We start from the raw sequence: 25,424 nt of genomic DNA, 5'->3' as shown, positions 1-25,424 counted from the left end.
CCTTAAAGAGGGGGGGGGGGATTTCAAAACTTTAGGAGGCGCTCGAGCCCCTCCTCGCCCCCCAGATCCGCCCCTGCCAAGGCATCTCTTAAGCTATGCCATCACGAAACTAAAATAGAGATCACTAAGTAGTAAATGTAATGAAATACCCAATGCCCAAGTTCAAGCCTCTTATGGGCAAGAACAATACACATGGACAAGGACCACTTATGGGTCTAAATACAAAAATCAATCACAAATGCCTCTTATGGGCAAAAACAACACATAAAAAATATAGAAATTTATTTGATAATTTCTTGAGAACAAGTGTATGCAAGAGGGGTTACACCCCCAATTTATATACAAAAGAAAGCAAAGAAGAGTCATCGGGAAGTGCTACCAACAGCTAGAAATATATTTGTTGGGAGCATTTCCCAACAGCTAGAAATATTCAATGTAATACTGTAAAATCACACAAGTGTGAGAGGAAGCATATGAAAAGCATGGGAGAAACGCAAAAGCAAGTGAGGAAGAAGCATGACAGCAATGTTTTAAAATCTAGTGACTCGAGAATTCACTTGGTGATGCATGACTCGTGACTCCACAAGTCAACTCGGTGACTTGGCCAGGTCATGTTAATGTTTAAATGCATAGAGTCTATAGATATATAGAGATAATTACATGTGTATCTGATATACAATTATATAAATGTAGTAATGTACATACACATATATTATGTAAAATATACAAATTATATACTTAAATATACATAAATAAATAATGTACATTTATACGACCCATCTGAAAACTTGGCAGACTCTGCAGTCAACTTGTGACTCAGTCGAGTCTTGTGGATTCCAAAACCCAAAAGACAAAATGCCAAGAAAGGTTTCTTGGCCCTGATACCATGTAATGAAATATGCAAAAATATAAAACAAGAGACATGTACATACACAAGTCTAACTAAGGGACAATACAAGAGCACAAAGGCACTACACAAGCACTAAGTGCATTCAAACAACAAAGAATTTCAAAGAACACCAGAACATAAAAAAAAATATATTTTATTGAGCATGAATGATTAAGAGAAGCATTAAAGAACAAGAAGGGGGCTCACCCCTATTTATACAAAAGAGATAGTCTCAAATAGAGTTGTTGGATTGTTCCAATAGCTATAAATATAGTTGTTGGATTGTTCCAACAGCTCTATTGACTAGTCACATGTATGCTGACTAGTCCAAAAAGAACCCACAGCTTTATGCCCCTAATGGGCACAACCTAATAAAAGGACTGAAATAACCAAAATATTCCTAATGAGTATTTACCTATTAAATCATTATAAATACATACATATATATGTATATATGTACATATATGTAAATACATACAAAGCATATATATATATACATAAAACTTAACACTCCCCCTCAAACTTACATTATGATATACCAAAAGTTTAAAAATACAAAAAGGAATCGATGGGAAGGATCCAAAGTCTTCAAGTGTCTTCAACGAAAATCTCATTCTTTATGACATATCAGAAAATTTTGCAAATACAAATCTTCAAATGTCTTCAGAGGTGATCATCCCCAAACACCTTCATCAGTTATCTTCATCTTCATGATGCATCAAAGATATTCCTTTCTTAATCCATTGCATCTATACAAAAGGTTTCAACTATACAAAAGAAGGTACTCTAACCAAATAGTTATGAAGTTTCAAAACAAATATATATATTTTGAACAAGAATAACAATTAAGCAGAATTTTTCAAACAAAGTAGCAATAATTTTTAGAGAAACATTAAGAGATAAGAGGAGTATACCTTAAAAACATTTTTTTATAAAATCAATTTTAGACAATCATAAACCCAAAATCAACATATTTTTCAAGAAAACATAAATATTGATCATAAGAAAATTTAATCACTAAAGAACATATAAATTATGAAAAAGACGTAAACAATTATGTATTAATAATATCCCAAATTTTTAGAAAAACAATTAAAAAAACAACATCAATTTATACTAAAAACAACATGCATATAAAGTATAATACTTCAAAAAAAAACCTCAAGAAAATAAGAGTTAATTAAATTTATGCATACAACAATGCGAACAAGATAATCAATATAAAACATATATATATGCAATATTTTTAATGCACATAATAATGAATGAGAGCAATCTCATAAATCACAACCCATTAGAATTCACTCACACAACCTAAAATGGGTTTAAGTATAAGGAACCAAATAACAATCTTTAAAACATATATATACGTATGTTAGCAATGAATGCATGAAATTTTATCAATAAACATTTTTTCATACAAAGAAAATACAAGTAGTAAAAGTTTAAAAATTTTATGAAGAAAAAGTAAAAAATAGCACAAATATCAAAAAATGATATTTTGCAAATCTCAACAATAGTTCGACCACCACAAGCAATCACCTCACTAGACCTCCAAACCAGAGTTACCAGAAGCTTCTTAGATAGGTGGGAAGCTCGCTTCTTGAAAACTCGCTTCGAAAGCGCGATACTCCTCGCTTCCGAAACTTGATGAAAACCTCGATTCCCCCACGGTTCTCCTATGCTTTCCATACGCTACATTTATTCTTCTTATATGTTCTCTTACTCAACTTTTCATGTTTTTTATATGTTTTCTCACTCTCCTACTCACTTTGATGTGCTTTTTCTAAATTGGTAGTCATCGTTTTTAGATTTTGCTAAAAATTTAATTCTTGCACTAAAAAATCATGAAATTTAATATTATTTACTTTTATTTGTGTTTCATTTTGATTCTCATTCAATTCTTATATTTCTTTTTTTTTATTCCTCACTTCCCGCTTCCTATACATTTTAAAATGCATCGCTTCTCACTTCCGCTTTCCGTATCATTTTCCACTTCCGCTTGCAACCTTGCTCCAAACCTCAAAATTCAAGTGTATCAGCTACTAGAACAAAAGCACAATCACAATGTCAATTATGGGCTTAACAAACACGTAAAAAGTGTAAATAACCAATGAGTGCACATAACTCACCACATTAACAAAACATCTCTTGCCTACATAAAATGACACTTAAATAAGAGACAAACCTTAATATTCAAGTGTATCAGCTACTAAAACAATAGCATAATACAAACACACAAAATGAGTGAATAACCAATGGGTGCATATAACTCACCAAAAAATAGCATCTCTTGTCTACATAAAATGACACTTAAATAAGAGAGAAACCCCAATATTCAAGTGTATCAACTACTAGAACAAGAGCATAATACAAACACACAAAAAAGTGTAAATAACCAATGGGTGCACATAACTCACCACAAAATAACATCTCTTGTCTACATAAAATGACACTTAAATAAGAAGCATAATAGGAGAGAACGCACAAGGTAAGAGAGCATGTAATGAAAAACAAACTAATGTCACTAAGAAGAAGAATTATATCAATTTCAACAATCTTTCGAAACACAATGGTTTCAAAAATAGATAGTCATCATAGATAAACATCATTATAAGCATCCAACATAATAATAATAGTCAAATAAACAATTGAGTGATACAACACACTCATAGAACCAGAAATCAAACAACCATCAGTTAGAGTCGAACTATAAGCCAACAATCTAAACTGACAAAAAATTAAGGTGCACACAATTCAGCACAATAAACATCTCTGGTTCAACAAAGCCAACATGGATCCAGAGGCCAATCAATAATCAATCAGACCCAAGTTAAGTGACAATACGTCACTCAGAACCCTTGGGAATCTAAATTGATACGATGACATGAGGTGCATCTGAAAGTGTCTTCAAAAAGACACTACAATCAAGACACAAATTTCTTGATGAAAAACATGTGCACAAATGCACAATAAGAACACTTGTGCACAAAAGCACAACCCACAATATCTCACAAATGCACTAAGGCATAAAAGAAATGAAAAACTTTATTAGAGAATGCTTGGGCTTTGTCTCAAAGCCATAATCAAATACAAAGAGGAGAGCTCTATTTATAGAGCATCAAAAAGACATTTTGTGGGCCTTGGAGGGGCTCCACATGTAGTCGTTGGAGCCCCTACAAAGGTCACAAATGTGACCGTTGGAGGGGCCCAACGACTATATGTGGGGCCCCCAAGGTACACAAAGTACAATATTTAAAAAAAAATAAAAATATACAAACATATTAAAAAAGATGAATATGCGTAAGAGAAAAAGACTAAAATACCCCTACGGCTGATGTATATTTGTATATATATATATAATTAGATAGACACATATAAATATATATGAAATATATATGTATATGTATCTCTTTTTATATATATAGAATATATATGAGCATTACAATGATTTGATATTACAATTTAACACCCCCCCCTCAAACTTAGGGCATGATGACCGAAAGTTTGCCAAGAAGGAAATTAAACCGCAGAGAACACAGTGCTTTGGTGAAGAAATCTGCCAACTGATATTCTGAAGTTACATACGGAAGATCTATGACTCCTTTCAGATATGCTTCTCGAACATAGTGACAGTCCATCTCAATGTGTTTAGTCCGCTCATAAAATGTATGATTTTTAGCAATATAAATTGCACTCTTATTATCACAGCAAAGCTTGGTGGGCCCTTCTACATTGATCCTCATGTCTTCTAATAGCTGATGAATCCATACAATTTTCATAGTAGTAGTTTTCATGGCTCGATATTCAACTTCGATAGAGGATAAAGACACTTTTTGCTGCTTCTTACATCTCCATGAGATCAACGAGTCTTCTAAAAACACACAAAAACCAGTGGTGGAGTGGCGGTTATTTGGGTCACCTCCCCAATCAGAGTTAGTATAAGCAATTAATTTCAATTCAGAGGAAGAGGATAAGAATACTCTCTTATTTAATGTACCCTTTATGTATCTGATGATTCGCAAAATGGCACTCATGTGAACAGATGTTGATGCATGTTGAAATTGGCTTGCAGTATGAACTGCATGAGAAATATTTGGTCTAGTAATACTTAGATACATCAACAATCCCACAAGTTGTATGTAGGGAGTGGGATCTGTGAGAGGAATGCCATCATCAATCTTCATTTTGGCTCCTACTATAGCAGGAGTCCCACAAACTTTATCATTTGTAATACATGACCTGTCAAGAATCTCAGAGGCAATGTAACGACCCCAAATCATACCCATGAAAAAATGGCAATTTTTTTTTTTTAAAACAAGTGCGAAAACAATCCCAAAAAACTGGGGCCTTTACAGTTAAACACATCCACCACCACGAAGGATCTTATACTCATCTTTCACACCAAAACAAACCAAACTTTATTTATTCAAATGTAAAGAGTCTGAAACATAATTAATTAAAGGCAAAGAAAGCAAAAAGGAAGATAAAAGGAAAGAGTCGTGTCGTCCAAAGAATTTGCCATGTAATCGTGTGGTTCCCTCGTGACTCTTCTCAGAAACAGGTCACCCCACTAGGCATTTGAAGCTGCAAAAAACACAAAAAATAGGGTGTCAGAATCCAAAGAATCCTGCGTACAGGTCCCTCTAATGATTCAAATAAGTAAAAAGAACATAAATAAGATTCATGCAATATTTTAGAAGAAGATAAATATAACACATTCATAATTCAATTAATCATTCATGTCACAGGGAACAATTATTACACATGAGGGAACAATTGAATAACAACAGAGATCATAATCTAAGCATTAAAGACATTTAACATGCATTAAGAAACATCATACATTCATCAATATATCGCAATTAAGAGAACAAGTAAATATGCATGATCTAATGTATAGCAGAAATATGCATGATTTCAATGCATATGTATGAGCACATTATTATCTTTAGTCAAGTTTTTTTTTCCATATGCATGCCTTATTAAATGCACACAATTTAAGTTTTCTCTTTTTAATTACCGTTGCTCGCAGATACACCAAATGGGTAAAATCTCCGAAGTCAAGTTAGGTTCACAGGGTAGCTTAATACACAAATCGTATTTTATTATTGGGTTTCAAACTTAGCCCTCGACCGATATCAGAAAACAGCATCATCCATCAGAACATTAGAAAACGGCATCTAATGTCGGAGACACCATGGAAATCAGCATCCATTGGCACCACTTTTCTTGGTATACCAAAACAACAGTTGTGTCTACACACCACCCCCAGGCAAAGTGGCGGACTCTCCCTAAAACCATGGCCAAGAGAAGAACCTCAATATCGGGTTCAGGGGCAACAACAACACACACGGATTTTTTGTATCCTCACGATCCCCAAACCGCTAAGCCCAAGATTCCCACACTAAAGAAGGGACATCAAGGGAACGTTAATTACACTATTTTCTTTTTCTTATCCTGTTATTAAAATCAATTTCATAAACTTGCAAATCAACATGCAAACATAAGCTCTCAAATCAACATGTGCAGCTCTTCACGGTCTACCACCCGTGGCAATAATAGAACAATGTAATTAAAATCACAATATCAAATATGATCTTTGCAACGCATAAACAAGTAAAGCAAGGAGCACACCGGCTCAAGGCATCCACAGCCTACCATGATCCATCTTGATCATCTATGCATTCATATGCAAAAATCTTAAGGAACATGCCAATGCTTCTCAATGCACATTCAGGTATTAAAATTTAAAAATGTGCATGAAATAATACTACACATGCACATGCATGAGTTCCCATCTTCATATTCATCTCACGCTTTTTCTCAATACAAGTATTCATGTCAAATGCACGATTTCATTATATGCATCTACTCATGTCAAATGCATACTTTAACATCACAGATTCATGTCATATGCATACTTTCAATTACGTGAACACTCATGCAATGTTCTACATACAAACACATTAATTCCATGCAAACTCATGCATAAGAAGCCAATCTTATATTAAAACTTTAACTTAACATGAAACATTCAGTTAAAGCATTGGAAAGAGCTTATACCATGGCAACAGAAAACAGTTACATAACTAACTAAATCATGGCAGCACCCATAAATGTTTCTGTTCCACTAATTACGTAGGGTATACCTAATAAGCTTTGCATGACCATATGTGTTTTATCACCTTATAAACAGGTGTGACGGGATGCCTAACATTAAGCAAATCTGCTGTAAAAAAATGGATTGGGTGATTAAACATGAGTATATATACATAGGAGAACTTAAATCAGTAATGTCAAAAGCATCTTCTAAACCTAACAAGTTTTGGTATTCTTTCAACAATCTCTTTAGAGAAAACTATTGATGCCTGCCTATGCAAATAGCAGATATGTACCGGGTTAACTATATATATTCAACACATTTTTCTTTTACGTAAGCTATAATACAAAAACATGCATAGTCTCTTAGCCAATTATTGGAGTGGGCAAAACCAGCAATCTCCTACAAAAAGATGTAAATGGCTTATAGCATGTTTTGCGTCATTATGCCCAAGAACGGATGAGTATAGATAAGAGAAAGAGCAGCATATGCTTAAAGCTGACAGGGCTTTTGTCTGGCCAGTTCTAACCATACGAATTATGGGTTAAAGCAATACAAAATGTGGATTCTTTGAAATGCTTTTTGTTGCACTGCCTATAAAGCCAGACTAAATATCTTATTTCTTCTGTCTTCCAGATTATTCTCTGTTTCAGGAATACATGCCTTGCTTTACTCAAAAATTTAGATCTTGACAAACAGCTAGCCTAGGTGTTAAAATGCTCTACTAAGATATTCAACGTCGCTCTTAGTTTTTACCTTAAATACCCATCTACACCCTATTTTTTTCTTACCTTTGGGAAGATCTTGGAATTCTCAAGTTTTAGCCTTGTTGAGGACTCTAAGTTCACAATCCATCGCTTTTAAGCATTCATCATTCTTTTTTGCTTCTTCGAAGTTTTGGGGTTCTACAAAGGAGTGAATGGCACTTACACAAGCTTTATGTTTAGGTGTAAAAGAATCGTATGAGATGAACCTAGAAGGTACCTTTCTATTTCTCTCAATTCTTCGTAGGTTTTCTTCATTTGTTGAAGTGGAGCCACTAGGTTCACTGTATTTTTCGATTGCACTTCTAAAACTACTTTTGTCTCTATGAGAATATGTTATGGGATCTCTCGATGCTCCTTCATCACTGTGTTGGTAGGTAGATGGATGGAAGGAAATATTTTTCTCATCTTCATTATCACTAGCCTCATTATGAGTGAGTTCATCATCACTATCATCATTTTTAGCTAACAGCTCAAATAAAAAGGAATAATCCATATTTTCTTTATAAGGTTCACTTCTTTCAAAACCATTAACATTTTTCAAAAAACTCACATTTCTATAAACATATAACTTGTCATTCTTAACATCATAACATGGTTTTGGAGTATCCAAGGAAAGCACATGTAATGGCTTTTGGTGAGAGTTTGTCGTTCTTGTCAATAAGAACAAAGTAATCGCAACCAAAATTTCTCAACCGACTATAGTCAGATTCTTTTGGTATACAACATTTTGAAAGGCAAGATTTTGTTCAAATTTTTAGATGGTAGCCGATTTATAAGGTAGACAGACGTTAAAGCAACTTCGGCCCAAAAACCTTTCGGGATGTTTTGAGAAATGAGAAGGGTTCGAGTTGTCTCTATGATATGTCTATGCTTTCTTTCGGCTAATCCGTTTTGTTGAGGAGTTTTCAGACAAGATCTTTGGTGAAGAATACCATGACTTTCAAGATAATTTTTGAATTCACTTAAAAGATATTCTCCCCCAGAGTCAGTTCTAAAGATTTTTAAGTTTCCATTAAATTGATTTTTAATCATCATATGATAGGTTTTGAAAGTCGAAAAAACTTCATATTTGTGCTTAAGAAAAAATATCCAACAATATCTTGTGTAGTCATAAACAAAGATTATATAATACGCAAAACCCCCTTTTGATAAAACTAGTGTCGGTCCCCATACATCCGAATGGACAATTTCAAAAGGTCTTGTTGTAAACATAGATCTTTGATAAAAAAGTATTTTTTTCATTTTCCCAATAATACAATCGTTACAAGTGAAATCACTTTTACATAGGTGTTTAACAAAAGGTAAATAGGAAATTTTTACAATATTTAGATGTCCAAGTCTCTTGTGCCATACATTAATATCTTTTTGTTGGACAACATTACAAAAAAGGTTCTTTGAAATTTGAAGAGAATCGATATAGTATAGATCTCCCTTCCAAAAGCCTTCCCTAATCAACGTCCCAGACCGGCGATCCTGTATCCAACATTTATTAGATGAAAAGTTTATATCACACCCATGATCCGAGAGTTGAAAAACCGAAAGCAAGTTTAAGTTCAGTTTTGGTATAAATCTAATTTTTGAGATAAAGAACCCTTGTTTTTCAAAATTTTCAATTCCTTTCACTTCAAGAGAAGTTTCATCCGCGGTTGAAACAAATGATGGAAAGAGATTGTTTGAGTATTCGGAAAATGTACTAATACTTGGGGACATATGAAATGAAGCACCCGAATCTAAGAGCCAAGAGGTCTTACTGGGAGGCAAAGAGGTTGACATGGCGGCTCCGGAAATTGAGGTTGAAGTGCATCCACAATTTGTTGTAACGAGAGAGATCCATTTGAAGATGACGAGCACTCTTCCTTTTGAGGTTGAGATGTGGTAGCCATAGCTAGCAACTTCTTCCATTTTGGATAAATCGGCTTAATGTGCCTCGGTTCCTTATAAAAGTGACACACAAGCTTGCTAGAATCTCTCTTTCCGCCTTGACCACTTACTCCTTGGCTTTGATTCTTGAAGTGGGGAGGTTTGTAGGTTCTCAAGTTGTTTCCCGATCTTGAGACGGCATTAACATCTTCACTTTCTTCATGGTTGGAAGGTGTTGCTAGAACACTTGGGTTATTTTTGTACGAGTCTCTTCGCCACTTAGTTTTGTAATTACATCTTCAAGAGAGGAAGAAGTAAAAGAGGATGGAAGGGAGGATCGAATTTGTTCAAATTCGGATCTAAGCCTATTCAAAAAGTTAAAAAAGCGATCATCCTCAAGTTGTTTATGCTTAAGTTCAATAACCTCTCCACTCCATTTGGGCTCAAGCATAAAAGCTCATCCCAAATAGAAGATAATTCCGCGAAATACCCTCTAATACTCATTTTGTTTTGTTGAAAGGTCAAGGCCCTTTTTTGAAGATAATACTTGTGGGACAAATCGCTTGAAGTATACATCTTTTCAAGGTATTCCCACGCTTGAGAGGCTTTCTTGAACTTGATGATGTTGACATTAATCCTTGTCTTAACGGATGAGAAGATCCATGATAGGATTTTGAAATTCCTCATCTCTCATTCTTCATGTCTTTTACTATAGTCTTCAAGAGCCTGACACTTTTTTCTCCTTCAAGGATCTTTATTTCTCTTTTTTCCATTAATGTGATTTTAGGCTTCGGTTCCGGAATCAAACCTTGGACATATCCCCAAAGCCCTTTTCCTTTAATATGGGTCTTCATGTTTCTGGCCCAAACGTGATAATTGGAGCCATTAAGTTTAAAACCAAGAGAGAAATGAGTTTTTTTCACCCATTAGAGAGGAGAAATGGTAGAAAGAGATACGTACCACAAAAGAATTTTAGATCTTTCTTAGTGAAAGAGTCTTCTAAAATATTGGATGTAGAAAAGAATCCACGGCAATCAACAAAAAAATGAAGGCATGTTTTTTAAGGCACCCAAAACAATGAGAAACCACACGATCTTCTTTCTTTAACCTTGCTCTAATACCATGTGAAAGTGTCTTTAAAAGACACTACATGTAACGCCCCAACAGGGGGTCGCCGGCCTCTCTCTCTGTGATCGTCGGGAGGCCGGCGACCCCCTGTTGTGCCTCCCCTCTCTCTCTCTCTCTGCAATCGCCGGGAGGCCGGCAAGAGGCCAACGGGCCCCTGCCACGCCTTCCATCTCTCTCTCCCTTTCTGTTGTTGGCAGGCAAGGGCTCGCCCCCTACCGCCTCGTGGAGTTTCGGTAGGTAGGGGATCACCCCCTGCCGCCTCTCAGTTCTCGGCAGGCAGTGCCTGATTTCCCTTTTCGGTAGGACCAAATGGGTCTCCGCTTGTTGGTAGGAGTTGTTAGTACACGTCATCGTGTGTTGGGACGTTGCAAGTTCAAAACCCTAAGGTATGTTGTATTTTTGGGTTGGGGTCAGCTGGCCTTCGGGTTGTGGAGCCCACACATGTCGCCCCCTATTTCCATTGTATGGGGTCAATCCCGACTCGGTCAATACTTCCTGTATTTTAATAATCACTTTATTTGTTTACAGCTCGCACGATAAATCCCGCTCGTGTCCCGCGGCCCGAGTTGTAATGAAATGGTGGTCTTCAACAAATGCACAAATAACTCACAAACAAGTGTCTATTGGAGACACTACAAGCATGACCCTTGAAAGGGTATAAAAGGAAGAACACTTGAAAAATAAATAATACTTTATTCATGAACAAAATGCTTAAGAAGCATGGTAATATACATTGAAGGGGTTCACCCCTATATATACAAAAAAGTGGGAGAGAGGAGAGCTCATTTTGAGCTCTCCAAAAGAGACGTTGGATTCCAACGTCTCTTAATATAGCTGTTGGACTACAGTCCAACAGCATTTATTATTATAGCTGTTGGACTATAGTCCAACAGCATTTATTATAGCTGTTGGACTACAGTCCAACAGCTATTTGCACAGTCAAGTTCCAACAGGAACTTGACCCAACAGGAACTTGACTGGATCAAATATCTAGTTTCTATTAAACTAGATGCTAAAAAAGAAAATAAAGAAAAATAGAAAAAGAAAATAATAAAAGAAAATATAATAATATTAAATAATATATATATTACAGTTTACATTTTAACACTACCCCTCAAACTTACGGTACAATGAGCGAAAGTTTGTCTAAGAGGAAGTGAAATCTGGGAGCAGCGAGAGGCTTGGTGAAGAAGTCTGCTAATTGATATTCTGATGTAACATATGACAGATCAATGGTTCCATGTAAGTATTCCTCTCTGACATAGTGACAGTCCATCTCAATGTGTTTAGTGCGCTCATGGAATGTCCGGTTGCTTGCAATGTAGATCGCACTTTTGTTGTCACAACACATCTTTGAAGCTTGCGTTGCTTTAGCTCCCATATCCGCCAGCAATCGTCTGAGCCAAACAACCTCCATAGTGGTGGTTGCCATGGCTCTGTATTCAGCTTCGGTGGAGGAAAGAGAGACTTTCTGCTGCTTCTTGCACCTCCACGAAATTAAGGTTTCACCTAGGAACACACAAAAACCAGTAGTTGAGTGTCTATTATTGGGATCACCTCCCCAGTCAGCATCAGTATATGCAATTAAATTTAATGAAGATGAAGCAGACAAGAAGAGTCCTCGTGAAAGAGAGGATTTTAAGTATCTAATAATACGCAAAATCGGTCCCATGTGTACGGAGGTGGGAGCATGCTGAAACTGACTGACTGTATGAACCGCATGAGTTATATCTGGCCTAGTAATGGAAAGATAAGAAAGAACTCCAACAAGCTGTCTATAAGGAGTAGGATCATCAAGAAGTTCTCCATCATCAATTTTCATTTTAACATTGACCACTTCTGGAGTGTCTACTTTCTTATCATCTGTAATTCCAGACCTGGAAACGATATCAAGAGCAAATTTAGATTGAGATATCAAATACCCCCGAGGGGAATAAGCAACTTCAATGCCTAAAAAATATCTTAATAAACCTAAGTCAGTCATTTCAAAGTGGGTTTTAAGAAGAGATTTGATATTTGCAACTCCCTGTTTGTCGCCTCCGGTGATGATCATATCGTCCACATAGAGAAGAAGAATAATGATGCATGCATCAGATTTCTTAACAAACAAAGCAGTGTCAGTTAAACAAGGTTGAAAACCAATATCAAGCATAACATGACTAAATCGGTCATACCAGGCTTTTGGAGCCTGTTTAAGACCATAAAGAGCTTTTTCTAGACGAAGAGCTTTACTCTTAGGGATACTAATACCAGGTGGGGCTTCCATGTATACTTCTTCAACGAGATTCTCATTCAAGAAAGCATTTTTGACATCTAATTGAAAGATAGGCCATGTTCTAATGGAGGCCAAGGCTATTAAAGTTCTAACAGTGGTCATACGGGCCACAGGAGCAAATGTTTCTTCATAATCGATGCCATACTCTTGAGCATATCCTTTTGCTACTAAACGAGCCTTATATCTTTCCAGGGTCCCATCACATTTGGTTTTGACTTTGTATACCCACCTAAAACCTATAGGTTTCTTACCCGGAGGAATATCTTGTATCGTCCAAGTATTGGCCTTTTCTAGTGCATCCAATTCTATTTTCATGGCTTCTATCCATTCTATATGATTTTTTGCTTGAGAATAGGATGATGGTTCAACATATGATTGTATTAATGTAATGGCGGCCCTATACGTGGGTGAAAAAGATTCATAAGACACAAATTTTTCTGGAGGTTTAGAGATTCTAGACGTTCTTCTCGGTGAGACTTCAGAGTATTTTTGTAATGCACATGGAAGATTTTGCTCTCTACGTCTTGAATATTGTAGACTAACATCCCTATGGATTTGCTCTTCATTATCATCATTTTCAACAACAATAGGACTTTGATCATTGTCAAGGTCACATCCAACATCACATTCATTGGATTTTGAAGTTGGATCAATTAAAAATGAGTATTCAGTGACATCCTTGGATTTTTCAAATTCAAAGAAGCTTTCTTTTTCCAAAAAAGATACATTTCTTGACACATATAATTTGTCATTTTGAAAATCGAAACACCTGTAGCCTTTTTGATTATCAGCATATCCTAAAAAGGCACATGGGATTGCACGAGGAGAGAGTTTGTCATTTCTGTTGGTGAAAACAAAACATTTGCATCCAAAGACTCTTAATCTAGAATAATCTGGAGTTAAATTAACAAGCTTTTCTATTGGAGTTGTATTCTTTAATGAGGAAGATGGCATCCTATTAATGAGGTAGGTGGCAGTTAGGACCGCTTCAGCCCAAAAACTTTTTTGAACTTGATTTGCAATTAACAATGTCCTAGTAGTTTCCATAATGTGCCGATGTTTGCGTTCGGCTAGGCCATTCTGTTGTGGAGTGTGTGGACATGATCTTTGATGTGTAATACCATGTAAATTGAGATAGTCTTTGAATTCGTTGGACATAAATTCTCCCCCTGAATCAGTGCAAAAAACAGAAATATCATTTTGAAACTTATTTTTAACCATTTTATGAAATATTTGGAAGTTAGCAAAGACATCAGATTTATGTTTAAGAAAATAAATCCAAGTATGTCTAGAAAAGTCATCAACAAAAATGACATAATATGTATAACCACCTTTGGAAATAACTGGTGCGGGGCCCCAAACATCCGAATGTATTAACTCAAGTGGCCGTGAGGAAACAAAAGTTCTACTAAGAAATGGTAACCTTTTCATTTTGCCAAGAATGCAGTCTTTACAAGAAAAATTTTCAGAATTACAAAATTTTTCCAAACTTGGAAAATATTGAATTTTAGACATATGAGGATGGCCAAGCCTTTTGTGCCATAAATCCAATTCTAATTTCTGAATATTATAACAAAATGCATTCTTGGGTAATTCCAAAAAGTCCATGTAATAAAGTCCTCCTTCTCTATGGCCTTCCCCAATCAGCTTCCCTGACTGGCGATCCTGTACCCAACAACCATGAGAAGAGAAAGAGATATTACATCCATAATCAGATATTTGCGAGACAGATAAGAGATTCAAATTAAGTTTAGGGATATATCTAACTTCTGGGATAAAAAATCTTTTGGATTTTTGAAGATTTTCAAAACATCCTATTCCTTTTACTTCGAGAGATGTGCCATCGGCTGTAAAAACCTTTGACACACTTGAGTTATTTTTAAGACATTCGGATAGACTATTAACATTTGGGGTCATATGAAAAGAAGCACCAGAATCTAAAAGCCAAGAAAAGTTACCTGGACCGGAGAAAAATGCAACTGCCGCTCCAGTTGAGGCTTCGGTTGAGGAGGATACCCCTTTGAGAAGAGGTTGAAGGATTTCCATCAGTTGAGCCATAGACACAGGTGCATCTTGATCTTTTGACTCAGATTCAACAGATGCAACTCTTTTTTCTTCTCTTCTTTTTAACTTTGGACATTGAGGCCTATAGTGCCCCGGTTCATGACAATGATGACAAATAACTTTTCTTTTATCAAAGTCGTCATTTTGCCTTCCAAAATAAGGCGGCTTGTAAGTACGAGTATGATTTCCCGGTCTAGATACAGCTAAAACAGAGTCATTATAAACTTTTGGAGTACTTTTTCTAAGTCTATTTTCCTCCATAGTGAGCTCTTCTATAGTATCAACAATAGAAGGAATTTTTCCACGATGTAAAAGGGCCGATTTGGTGGATTCAAACTCCGGCCTTAGACCATTCACAAATTGATAGAAATGTTTCATATCGAGTTGCTTTTGGCGAAGCTCGATGTCTTCGGCACAATGCCATTTGGGCTCAAGAAGCGCCAACTCTTCCCAAAGTTCGGACAACTCATTATAATATTCTCGAATAGTTTTATCTTTTTGAGTCATTGTCCGAACTTTATCTTGTAAATTGCATACATGTGCAATATCTTTAAGGGAATACATGTTTTTGAGGTATTCCCAAGCCTTATCGGCATGCTCAAACTTAGCTAGACTAGAGCATTTTTTAATGTCTATGCTATTGATGAGCCATGACATAATTTTTGCATGCCCTATCCTCCATTCTTTCCATTTCTTTTCATAAGTGGCTAATGCCTTACTCTTCTCTTCTTCCGTTAGAGGAACCTCTTTATCACCCTCTTTCTTGGTAAGAGATAGTTTAGGTTCCAAATCGGAACCATCCACTATACCCCATAAACCTTTTCCCCAAATGTGGTGCTTCATAATCGAAGCCCACATTACATAGTTAGTATCATTTAGCTTCATAGGAATGATGGTGATCTTATCATTGTCATCCATCTTTTACAAGGGTAAGAGAGGAATAAATAAGAGGAGAGAGAGAAAAAAATAAAAAGAAAAGAAAAAGAGTAGACAAAGGAATAAGAGAGGATACAAAACCAAAATTTTTTGTAGCACAAGTTCGCCTTTCTTCAAATAAATCTTCTTGAGCCAAGAACAAGGTGATGAAACACCTTTTGTAAATGTGGCACGGAAATCGAGGCGGAAGCACTTCAAGATCTAAGGATTTCGTAGCTCTGATACCATGTAATGAAATGGTGGTCTTCAACAAATGCACAAATAACTCACAAACAAGTGTCTATTGGAGACACTACAAGCATGACCCTTGAAAGGGTATAAAAGGAAGAACACTTGAAAAATAAATAATACTTTATTCATGAACAAAATGCTTAAGATGCATGGTAATATACATTGAAGGGGTTCACCCCTATATATACAAAAAAGTGGGAGAGAGGAGAGCTCATTTTGAGCTCTCCAAAAGAGACGTTGGATTCCAACGTCTCTTAATATAGTTGTTGGACTACAGTCCAACAACATTTATTATTATAGCTGTTGGACTATAGTCCAACAGCATTTATTATAGTTGTTGGACTACAGTCCAACAGCTATTTGCACAGTCAAGTTCCAACAGGAACTTGACTGGATCAAATATCTAGTTTCTATTAAACTAGATGCTAAAAAAGAAAATAAAGAAAAATAGAAAAAGAAAATAATAAAAGAAAATATAATAATATTAAATAATATATATATATATATATTACAGTTTACATTTTAACACGAGTCTTACATCACCTACACTCGAAGGCGTGTGCAACCCCCCGAAACCTCCAAGGTAGGGGAAAGTTACGCAAATAGGCAGTAGATGAACTGAATTAAGTTGAAATAATTAAAATAGTCATGCTAGATATGCCTAGTTGTACTTTATTTCCTTTCTGTACTTATTTGCTTTGCGTATTTACTTGCCTGCACACTTATTGGTTGAGGTATGGTTTCGTACCTCGTGCCTCATTTGCACATTTACTTGCTTGCTTAGATATTTGACTGGTGTATGGTTTCGTACCTCGTGCCTCATTTGCACATTTACTTGCTTGCTTAGATATTTGACTGATGTATGGTTTCGTACCTCATGCATTTTGCTTATGCATCTTTCGCTCCATGTGCGATTTCGCACATCGAGTATTGCTTAGTACTTTGTTGTCACGCTATAATGGGCGCATGCTCGCAGTTGTAGTATACAAGTAAATGCAGTCTTTTATATATCCTGTTTTCGCTAATTTTCGAAGGATGTGAGTTTCTCTTGTGCGCAACAGTTTCTTTTAAAAGGATTCCTCATGCGAATCCAGTTTTCAAATGCACCATTTTGCAAAAGCGAAGATTGAAAGTCTCGCAGGTTACGAAAGTGCAACTAAGTTTTCCAAGTCAGCACTTTTGAAAAGAATGTTTTACAACTATAATTTGATATTTTAATATGATTCAGAAACTCTGAAAAGGGTTACAACTTATCGAAGGCACAGCCTTGCAAAGCAAGCTCAAAGGTTTTGGGAATTGCAATATATCAAGTAAGTCTCCCAAATTGCCATGTCTTTGGAGAACAAAAGCAAGCTCTATAGCGATCTCTTGCATGCAATTTTGTATCGTTACTCCAAAAGAGAGATTCGAGGCAATCTCATATCGCGCAATATGCCATTGTTGTTAATATAAATTAAAATACTTGATCTTATCAAACTGAGTAATCATTGTATCACTTCTTTTATAAAAAAGATAAATATTGGGGTTTCTTTTGAGAAAACATTTCCCCTTTTATCGTAGTCATACCTTTTGACAGGTATGATCGTACCTTTGGACAGGTACGTCACATTGGTGTTACAATGATCGGATGAGAGGTCTGTGGTAACCTTAAAACGTGTTTTGGCACCTTATTGTAATCATGTAATGTTGATGATCGCCTAACAGGCAAGAGGCTCGTGAGGGTCTAAAGAACCAGAGCATGACAAATATGAACTCGAGTGATTACACCATGTACTTTTACAATGCAGATGTGTTGGGGATTTCATGTGAGAAATTCATTCCCCTCTCATCGTGGTTGTACTTTTAAACAAGTACATTGAGTATTACGATGAGTAAGATGAGAGGTTCACATTTACCTCGAACGTGCAATGGCGCGTATAACTCACATAATAGTGATGGTTTCGCCTTCACATGCAAGAGTGGGTCGAAAGACCGGAGCATGTAGAACGGGGCGGTGGTTAAGAAACCTCCGTCATGCTCGTTCGACACGGTTCGTCAAGAGAGAGGACGGATGGTACAAAACTCCAATGGACAGGTCCTTTAATGATAGTTACGGGCAAAAGACTCGGATTCCCCAGTCATCGGAGTTAGGGGAAAAGGGCTACAAAAGATAGCTTTCAGGCACCTCTGCAGAAGTTGGATGCATCCTTTGGAACAAGTGGAACGAGTGGCCTTTGGGGAATTCTCTCTCGATCACCGACCGTCCCCTTAGGAGCGAACTCAACTAGCTATTCGGGGTATTGAAAACACATGGCATAATAGACCCCCGAACTAGTCTTTGTTGTTTCTACGTTTCGTGTCTTGGGCATACCCGTTGGCCAGCTAATATCGAAACATATGTTCACATACTCATATTATTTGATATGTGTGTGTTGTGACATGACTTGCTTGTTTACTCGATAGTTCAATATACTACTCGTTGAATTATGCACGCCTGTTATAGCGTTGCACTAGTTCTTTGCTAATAATAATTAGCTGCTTGAACTAGTAAATGCTTATGATAATAGCATTTTGCTAGTTGCAATATGATGCATGTGACTTGCTTTACTACTTGGTTAAACTATTTGTGTTTATTGTAATGTAGCAGTTGTTGACTTGAGTCTCTTATGACTAATGTGACTGCTTACAGATCGTAATCTACGAATTGTTCACATTTTATGGCTAATGAAATTGCTTGATTGTATAATTGCTTATAGTTTGTAATTTGTACAGGGCCTATACCTTGTGATTGGCAGAATTGCTTGCAATGTAATGACTTACAGCTCGTAATCTACGAATTGTTTACAACTAGGACTAATGTAGTTGTTTGTCTTATTACATGTTTAGAGTTTGTGATTAATATAACAGTTGTCGTGTGATTGCCTACTGCGTATAGCTTATAAATTGCTTGTGGTGCAATTGCTTATAGCTTTACGAACTGGTTGCGCCTTGTATTAATAGAATTGCTTGTTGTGTAATTGCTTGCACCTTATGATTAATGTATTTGCTTGCCGTGAAATTTTGTATGTCTTATGTGAAATAAACTCTTACCCTGTGATAATTGATAGCTCACTTGATTTTATAGTAAATTACTTATATTAAAAACCTTTATTTGTTTGCATACTCAATTGTTTATGTTAGAAATGCTTACTCATTTGCATAGTCTATTGCACATGCAAAATATAATTTATGACTTGTTTCAGTTCTATATTGACTTTCTTGCGTACCTACCAGTTTTTTATGAAACTGACTCATTTCATGGGTAGGCGGTGTACAGGTGATACAACTTGCAATGGCACGATGGCGTGATGAGATCAAGATGAGACTCTTTCCCTGACGTTTCGCTCCTGAAGATATTTCAGTAAATTTGCATAAAGGTTTTCATAGAAATCTCTCCTTTGTACAAGTCTTAAACTACATTTTCATAATCTCTTTGGTGTCTTAAAATGTACGAAGTTTCAAATCTATTTGTCAAGGAAAGTTTGCGCTGTAATGCGCCCAAGGTCCATTGACTTGCTATTTCAAACACTATTTTTTGCTGAATTATTATTTAAAAACTCTTATTAATAATTTATTACAAAGCTTCCAAACTTTTCATAAAAAGTTACAAGTCCTGGATTTTTTGGGCGTTACACTACAATCAAGACACAAAGTTATTGATGAAAAACGTGTGCACAAATGCACAATAAGAACACTTAGTGCACAAAAGCACAACCCACAATATTTCACAAATGCACTAAGGCATAAAAGAAATGAAAAACTTTATTAGAGAATGCTTGGGCTTTGTCTCAAAGCCATAATCAAATACAAAGAGGAGAGCTCTATTTATAGAGCATCAAAAGGACATTTTGTGGGCCTTGGAGGGGCTCCACATGTAGTCGTTGAAGCCCCTCCAACGGTCACAAAATGTGACCGTTGGAGGGGCCCAACGACTATATGTGGGCCCCCCAAGGTACACAATACAATATTTAATAGAAAAGAAAATAAAAATATACAAACATATTCAAAAAGATGAATATGCGTAAGAAGAGAAAAAAGACTAAAATACCCCTACGGTTGATGTATATTTGTATATATATATAAATAGATAGATACATGTACATATATATGAAATATATATGCATATGTATCTCTCTTTATATATATAAAATATATATGAGCATTACAATGATTTGAATTTACAATTTAATAGTGCACACATAACTCACCTCAACGGCTAACCTTGATCCAATAACAAGGCCAAAAAGAAATGAAATATGTGATGGGCAAAACAAATGTCATAAGAAAGCAATACATACTCACAAAAATCAATTTCCATATAAGTGAGTTCATATATAGGAACCAATTTGAAAAACCAAATTTTCAAATCAAATCCAATAAAAGTAGATGAAACCTTTGAATGAATATAGTCAATCATATACACAACAAGATGTCAATTGATGCAATCATATGCATGGTCAATACAAGCAAGTCTACTATGAGACAACAAAAGCATACATCATTAAAGAGGGCCAAAACATATATAGAAGTTCTCAAAGAACCATATAGAAAACCAAGAGCATATACAATTACAACTAATCATGGATACTCATAAAGAAATCAAAATTCATGTATATGCAATAATCTTAATAACTTTAAAACACATATCCTATACAAAAGCTATGAAGAATCACATAAGATGTGTATAAGAATACAATTAAGCATATGTGCAAGTAATAGATTACTCTAATAAAAGATATATATGAAAAGTAACATATGGTATGTGGCATAATTATCCACAAGGGATGATCACAAGGGCCACAAAAGGACCAACAATAACATAATTATTTTCAATAATTTTAAAAACATTTGTAAAAGTGAATAACTCCCATAAGAAGAATTCATGCTCAATACCTTATACATAAGAATTATATATCAATATAAAAATATATATTTATTCAAATTTCAAAAATAACAAAGTAATCATGATCACTGAGATCCTAACTACATTTTTTTTTAATATTTCAAAAAATATTCTATGTTTCGCATAATAATACATCAAAGCAAAATCTCATAAAACATACTTGTGAATGACACACAAAACCATTTTAAAATAAATATTTTAAAGTATTTGACAATTTTTCAAAAACAAACAAATTTCAATATAACAATAAATACAAACATGATTTGACATTTATAACCATGAAGTGTTCGAATAAAGTATCTAAATGCCAACAACACATGCTTAAGAATACTAGATCATATACATACATATAAAACAAGTTCAAAATTCTAAGATTCAAACTAGATCTCATAAAAGCATACACATACCATTTCACAAGATCAAACAAATTTTATAAACCTTATAAAATATTTAATAAGAATAAATCCAATAATAATTTTGAAAGACATTTTAAAGAATTTAGTTTTTAACAAAAATAACCAATAACTTTTCAAAGATAAGAAAAATGAGTGTTTTCTCATGCATAATGCATGAGATAGTTAACTCAAGTAACACTAAAGATTTAAGATACATACCGGGTCAAGATTTTCATTGAATCCAAGTCACACAACGATCACAAAGCATGAACTTAAACCAAAGAATCTCAAAACCCAAAAGGCAAAATGCCAAGAAAGATTTCTTGGCTCTGATACCATGTAATGAAATATGCAGAAATACAAAACAAAGGCCTCTAAGTGCTTACAAGATCATAAACACAAAGTACACATGCACATACACAAGTCCAACTAAGGGACAATACAAGAGCACAAAGGCACTACACAAGCACTAAGTGCATTCAAGACAACAAAGAATTAAAAAGAGGAAAACAAAAACATAAAAAATATATATTTTATTGAGCATGAAGGCTTAAGAGAAGCATTAAAGAACAAGAGGAGGGCTCACCACTATTTATACAAAAGAAGTAGTCTCAAATAGAGTTGTGGGACTGTTCCAACAGCTATAATTATAGTTGTTAGATTGTTCCAACACCTCTATTGACTAGTCAACTCTATGTTGATTAGTCCAAAAAGAACCCAACACTATTTAGTCTTTGACCAAATAGTCCCTATAAAAACAGAAAATGATAAAAAGAACAAAATAAAGTAAGAGTACTTATGTCACCTGGGTACGGGTGCGGGTACAGGTACAGAGGTTACGGCACAGCAATTCCAAAAAATATGGGTACAGGGACACGGCTAAATATATACTAAAAATATATATATTATATATCTAAAATATATATTATATATTTAATATATATTATATATTAAAAATATAATATATAATATAATATAGGACACGACAAATGTTGTGTCTAGGTACTAGTACATGTGTCGACACCGGTACGGCACCCTAAGTGCCATGTCGCGGTAACATAGAAGAGTACTAATGTGCCCCTAATGGGCACAACCTATTATAAGGACTGAAATAACCAAAATACCCCCAATGAGTATTTACCTATTACATCACTATAAATATATATATATATGTGAATACATATAAAGCATATATATACAACTTAACAGAAATCATAATTGAATTTACATGCAGTTGGTTAATTCTAAATAGCATATAGAGACCAGTTTATCTTAACATGCATGGCCACATGCGAGATGTTGGTCATATCATATAGTGTGAGATGTTCATGGAGACTCGCAACTAAAAATAGTAGTGAGTCAACCCAGCCAGGTAATGGGCTTGTCGAAGCTCACAAATAAAATAAGGTGTGTGTGTGTGTTGTGGTAAGATATGAACTACACAACAGTGTATAAAGGAGTTGGTTAGTTAAAAATTCTTTTCGTTTCCTTGTTTCTTATTTGACCAAATATTTTTCTATCCAAACAAGTTGGCTCAAGATCAACTCGAGTTAATGACAAGGCAACTAAAGCTCAACTCAAGCTCACGATTACAAGTTCAAGCTCATATTGAATCAATACAAACCAAGCTTAAACAAGGCAAGCTTGGCTCATTCAACTTGTTTACTAGTGGAGTGGTCGCCCATAGCCCTAAGGAAGAGTGGCATATGTGTTAAGAGGATCCATCTCCCACACCAACCATTCAGATGTATTTCACTCATAATAAAGGAGTCCTTATTCTATGACAGTATACTTAAATCAATATTTGTGTCTTTTATCATAGTAAAACCTTGTTTCATGGTAAATCATATCAAGCTCAACAAGTCTATCCTAGTCCCTACCAGTGATAAGCTGTGAAACAGCTAGTGTAATGATTGTATTAGGAAAAGCTATATATGCAATGATATAATGGAGAGAGAAATACGAAAAAAGGCCATCTTTATGTCCCACTACATGACAGGGTTGTCCTTAGCTATGTAGAAAAAGGGTAAGTTTTTAGAAAGGCATCCCATTTTTTGGCATAACTCAAAATTTAAAAATTTCCAAAAATGCACCAATTTTTTGTTCATATAGACCGAGAAAAAATCTTCTACAAAATTAACCACAGCTATTTATTAACCTATCTAGGGTTAATATAAAGAACCTACTATTTTACCCTCCAACAATTAGAATATACGTTTGATCTTAAATGTTAACCTAAGTTTGAAAGACTTATGAATTGGGTGGATTTTATTTGAAATCTTCTTCCCTCAATTTTTTATTTTTGATGTTTTTGTTTTATCCTCGTAATGTATTGATATTTAGATAACCATTGGCCCCATGCCACAACAATTTGGTTCAACTTACAGAAAATAGAGTGCGAAGGTTGAAGGAGAAGACAGAAAACGTGATTAACAAGCTTTTAAAGCTCATGTTTGATATTTTGCTATAAATTTAACGCAAACTGACCAAAGTTTTTTGGGGGGGTTGACCATAACAAAGTTTAGGTGCATTTTTTAAATGTTAAACATGGATGCATTTTTTAGTTATGCTGAAAAGTTAGGCGCCAATTGAGGAATTACTGAAAAAAGAAAACATTAATTGTTTCTCGAACTAATGACCCTTCATTCACTCGGCCCCACCCTCGTGCTGTGATTAACCATCACCTGCTTGTTCCACCTTCACAATTCCATGGTATCCCAAATAGAAAATAAAAAATTAATAATCTAACAACAAAGTATTGTAATAAAATTAAGAGAAAACCCACAAAAACTGCAACAAAAATAGCAATTCAGTAAACTGTAAAAAATCCTAAAATCCAAAATAATTGACGGAATACACGCAATTGAACCACTTTATTTCAATTTTAAGCTCAAATTCCATTGAAATCACTGGCACTCGATTCTCCAACCGGAATTTGTGCTGTTACCAGAAATCTGAATGAATTCGATGCTACCACCTCTATCAACAGCACCAAAACGAAAAGAAGACAAATGAGATAGGCAGCTACTACTACTACTACTAAGAAAATCTGCAATATAAGACAAAAGTAGCATCAAAGTAAGGTATCCATACCCGGATTCCGTGGCCGTTATCGGAGACCTGGATGAGTTTGAGCCCGCCGTCTTTGATGACGACGTTGATGGATGTTGATCCGGCGTCGAGGCTATTCTCCACGAGCTCCTTCACGGCGGATACGGCCCGTTGGATTACCTCTCCGGCAGCGATTCGGTTGATGACGGACTCCTCCAGGCGGTGGATTCTCGGAGCGGAAGCCGGAGACCTCTCCGGCGACCCGTCCACCGGCGGTGCGTCCATTCCCGGACCGAAGACGAGAGCGGGTATGTAGAATTTTCGAAAGGGCAGACACACGCGGGGAACCTGGCGGGGCGATGGTGCCACGGAGGCGGTGGCTGGGTATTTTATACCGCTTCCATCGGTATCGTACCGGGTCGAGTAGGTACGGTTAGGACTTAGGAGGGAACTTGGTGGATCCCATCGTGGGCACAGACTCCAACTCCCGAATCCCGATACTTGTGGTGCTTGAGTTTTTTCTTTTTAGTAGGCAAGTTCAAAACAATCAGATCAGCTTCTGTGGATAAATACCCATACCCGATAATAATTACATGAACCAAACCCGGACCAAACCGGGTAAATCCATAATTTTTATCACTTTTTCATTGAAAAATTGCAGGTCTTAATCAGAACTCTGGTCGGGTCTCAGTCTGGTATAAAATTTTACAAACTATACCTGAGTCCATGTATTAATCTGACCCAAAGGTCCCAACCCGAGTCTTAATCAGGTCATATTATATATCAGCATACCTTAAAGGGTTT

The 25,424-nt window shown here is 35.6% G+C and overlaps 1 protein-coding gene across 1 annotated transcript in view; it reads right to left on the bottom strand.

The window, feature by feature from the left end:
- The window catches only part of MLH1 (MUTL-homolog 1), a 123,151-nt gene extending 98,204 nt beyond the window's left edge, over positions 1–24,947 (bottom strand). The window contains exon 1 of the mRNA XM_090007620.1: positions 24,663–24,947. Coding sequence (XP_089863746.1) covers positions 24,663–24,905 — 243 coding nt within the window. The 5' untranslated portion in view covers positions 24,906–24,947. The remainder of the gene's footprint in view (positions 1–24,662) is intronic.
- Between the last annotated feature and the right edge of the window lie 477 nt (positions 24,948–25,424).

This window comes from Nuphar pumila, chromosome 5, assembly GCF_984573655.1.
Source record: "Nuphar pumila chromosome 5, dmNupPumi1.hap1.1, whole genome shotgun sequence".
Taxonomy (NCBI): Eukaryota; Viridiplantae; Streptophyta; class Magnoliopsida; order Nymphaeales; family Nymphaeaceae; genus Nuphar; species Nuphar pumila.
The sequence above is the reverse complement of the archived record's forward strand: the minus strand, read 5'-3'. Positions and strand labels throughout refer to the sequence as shown.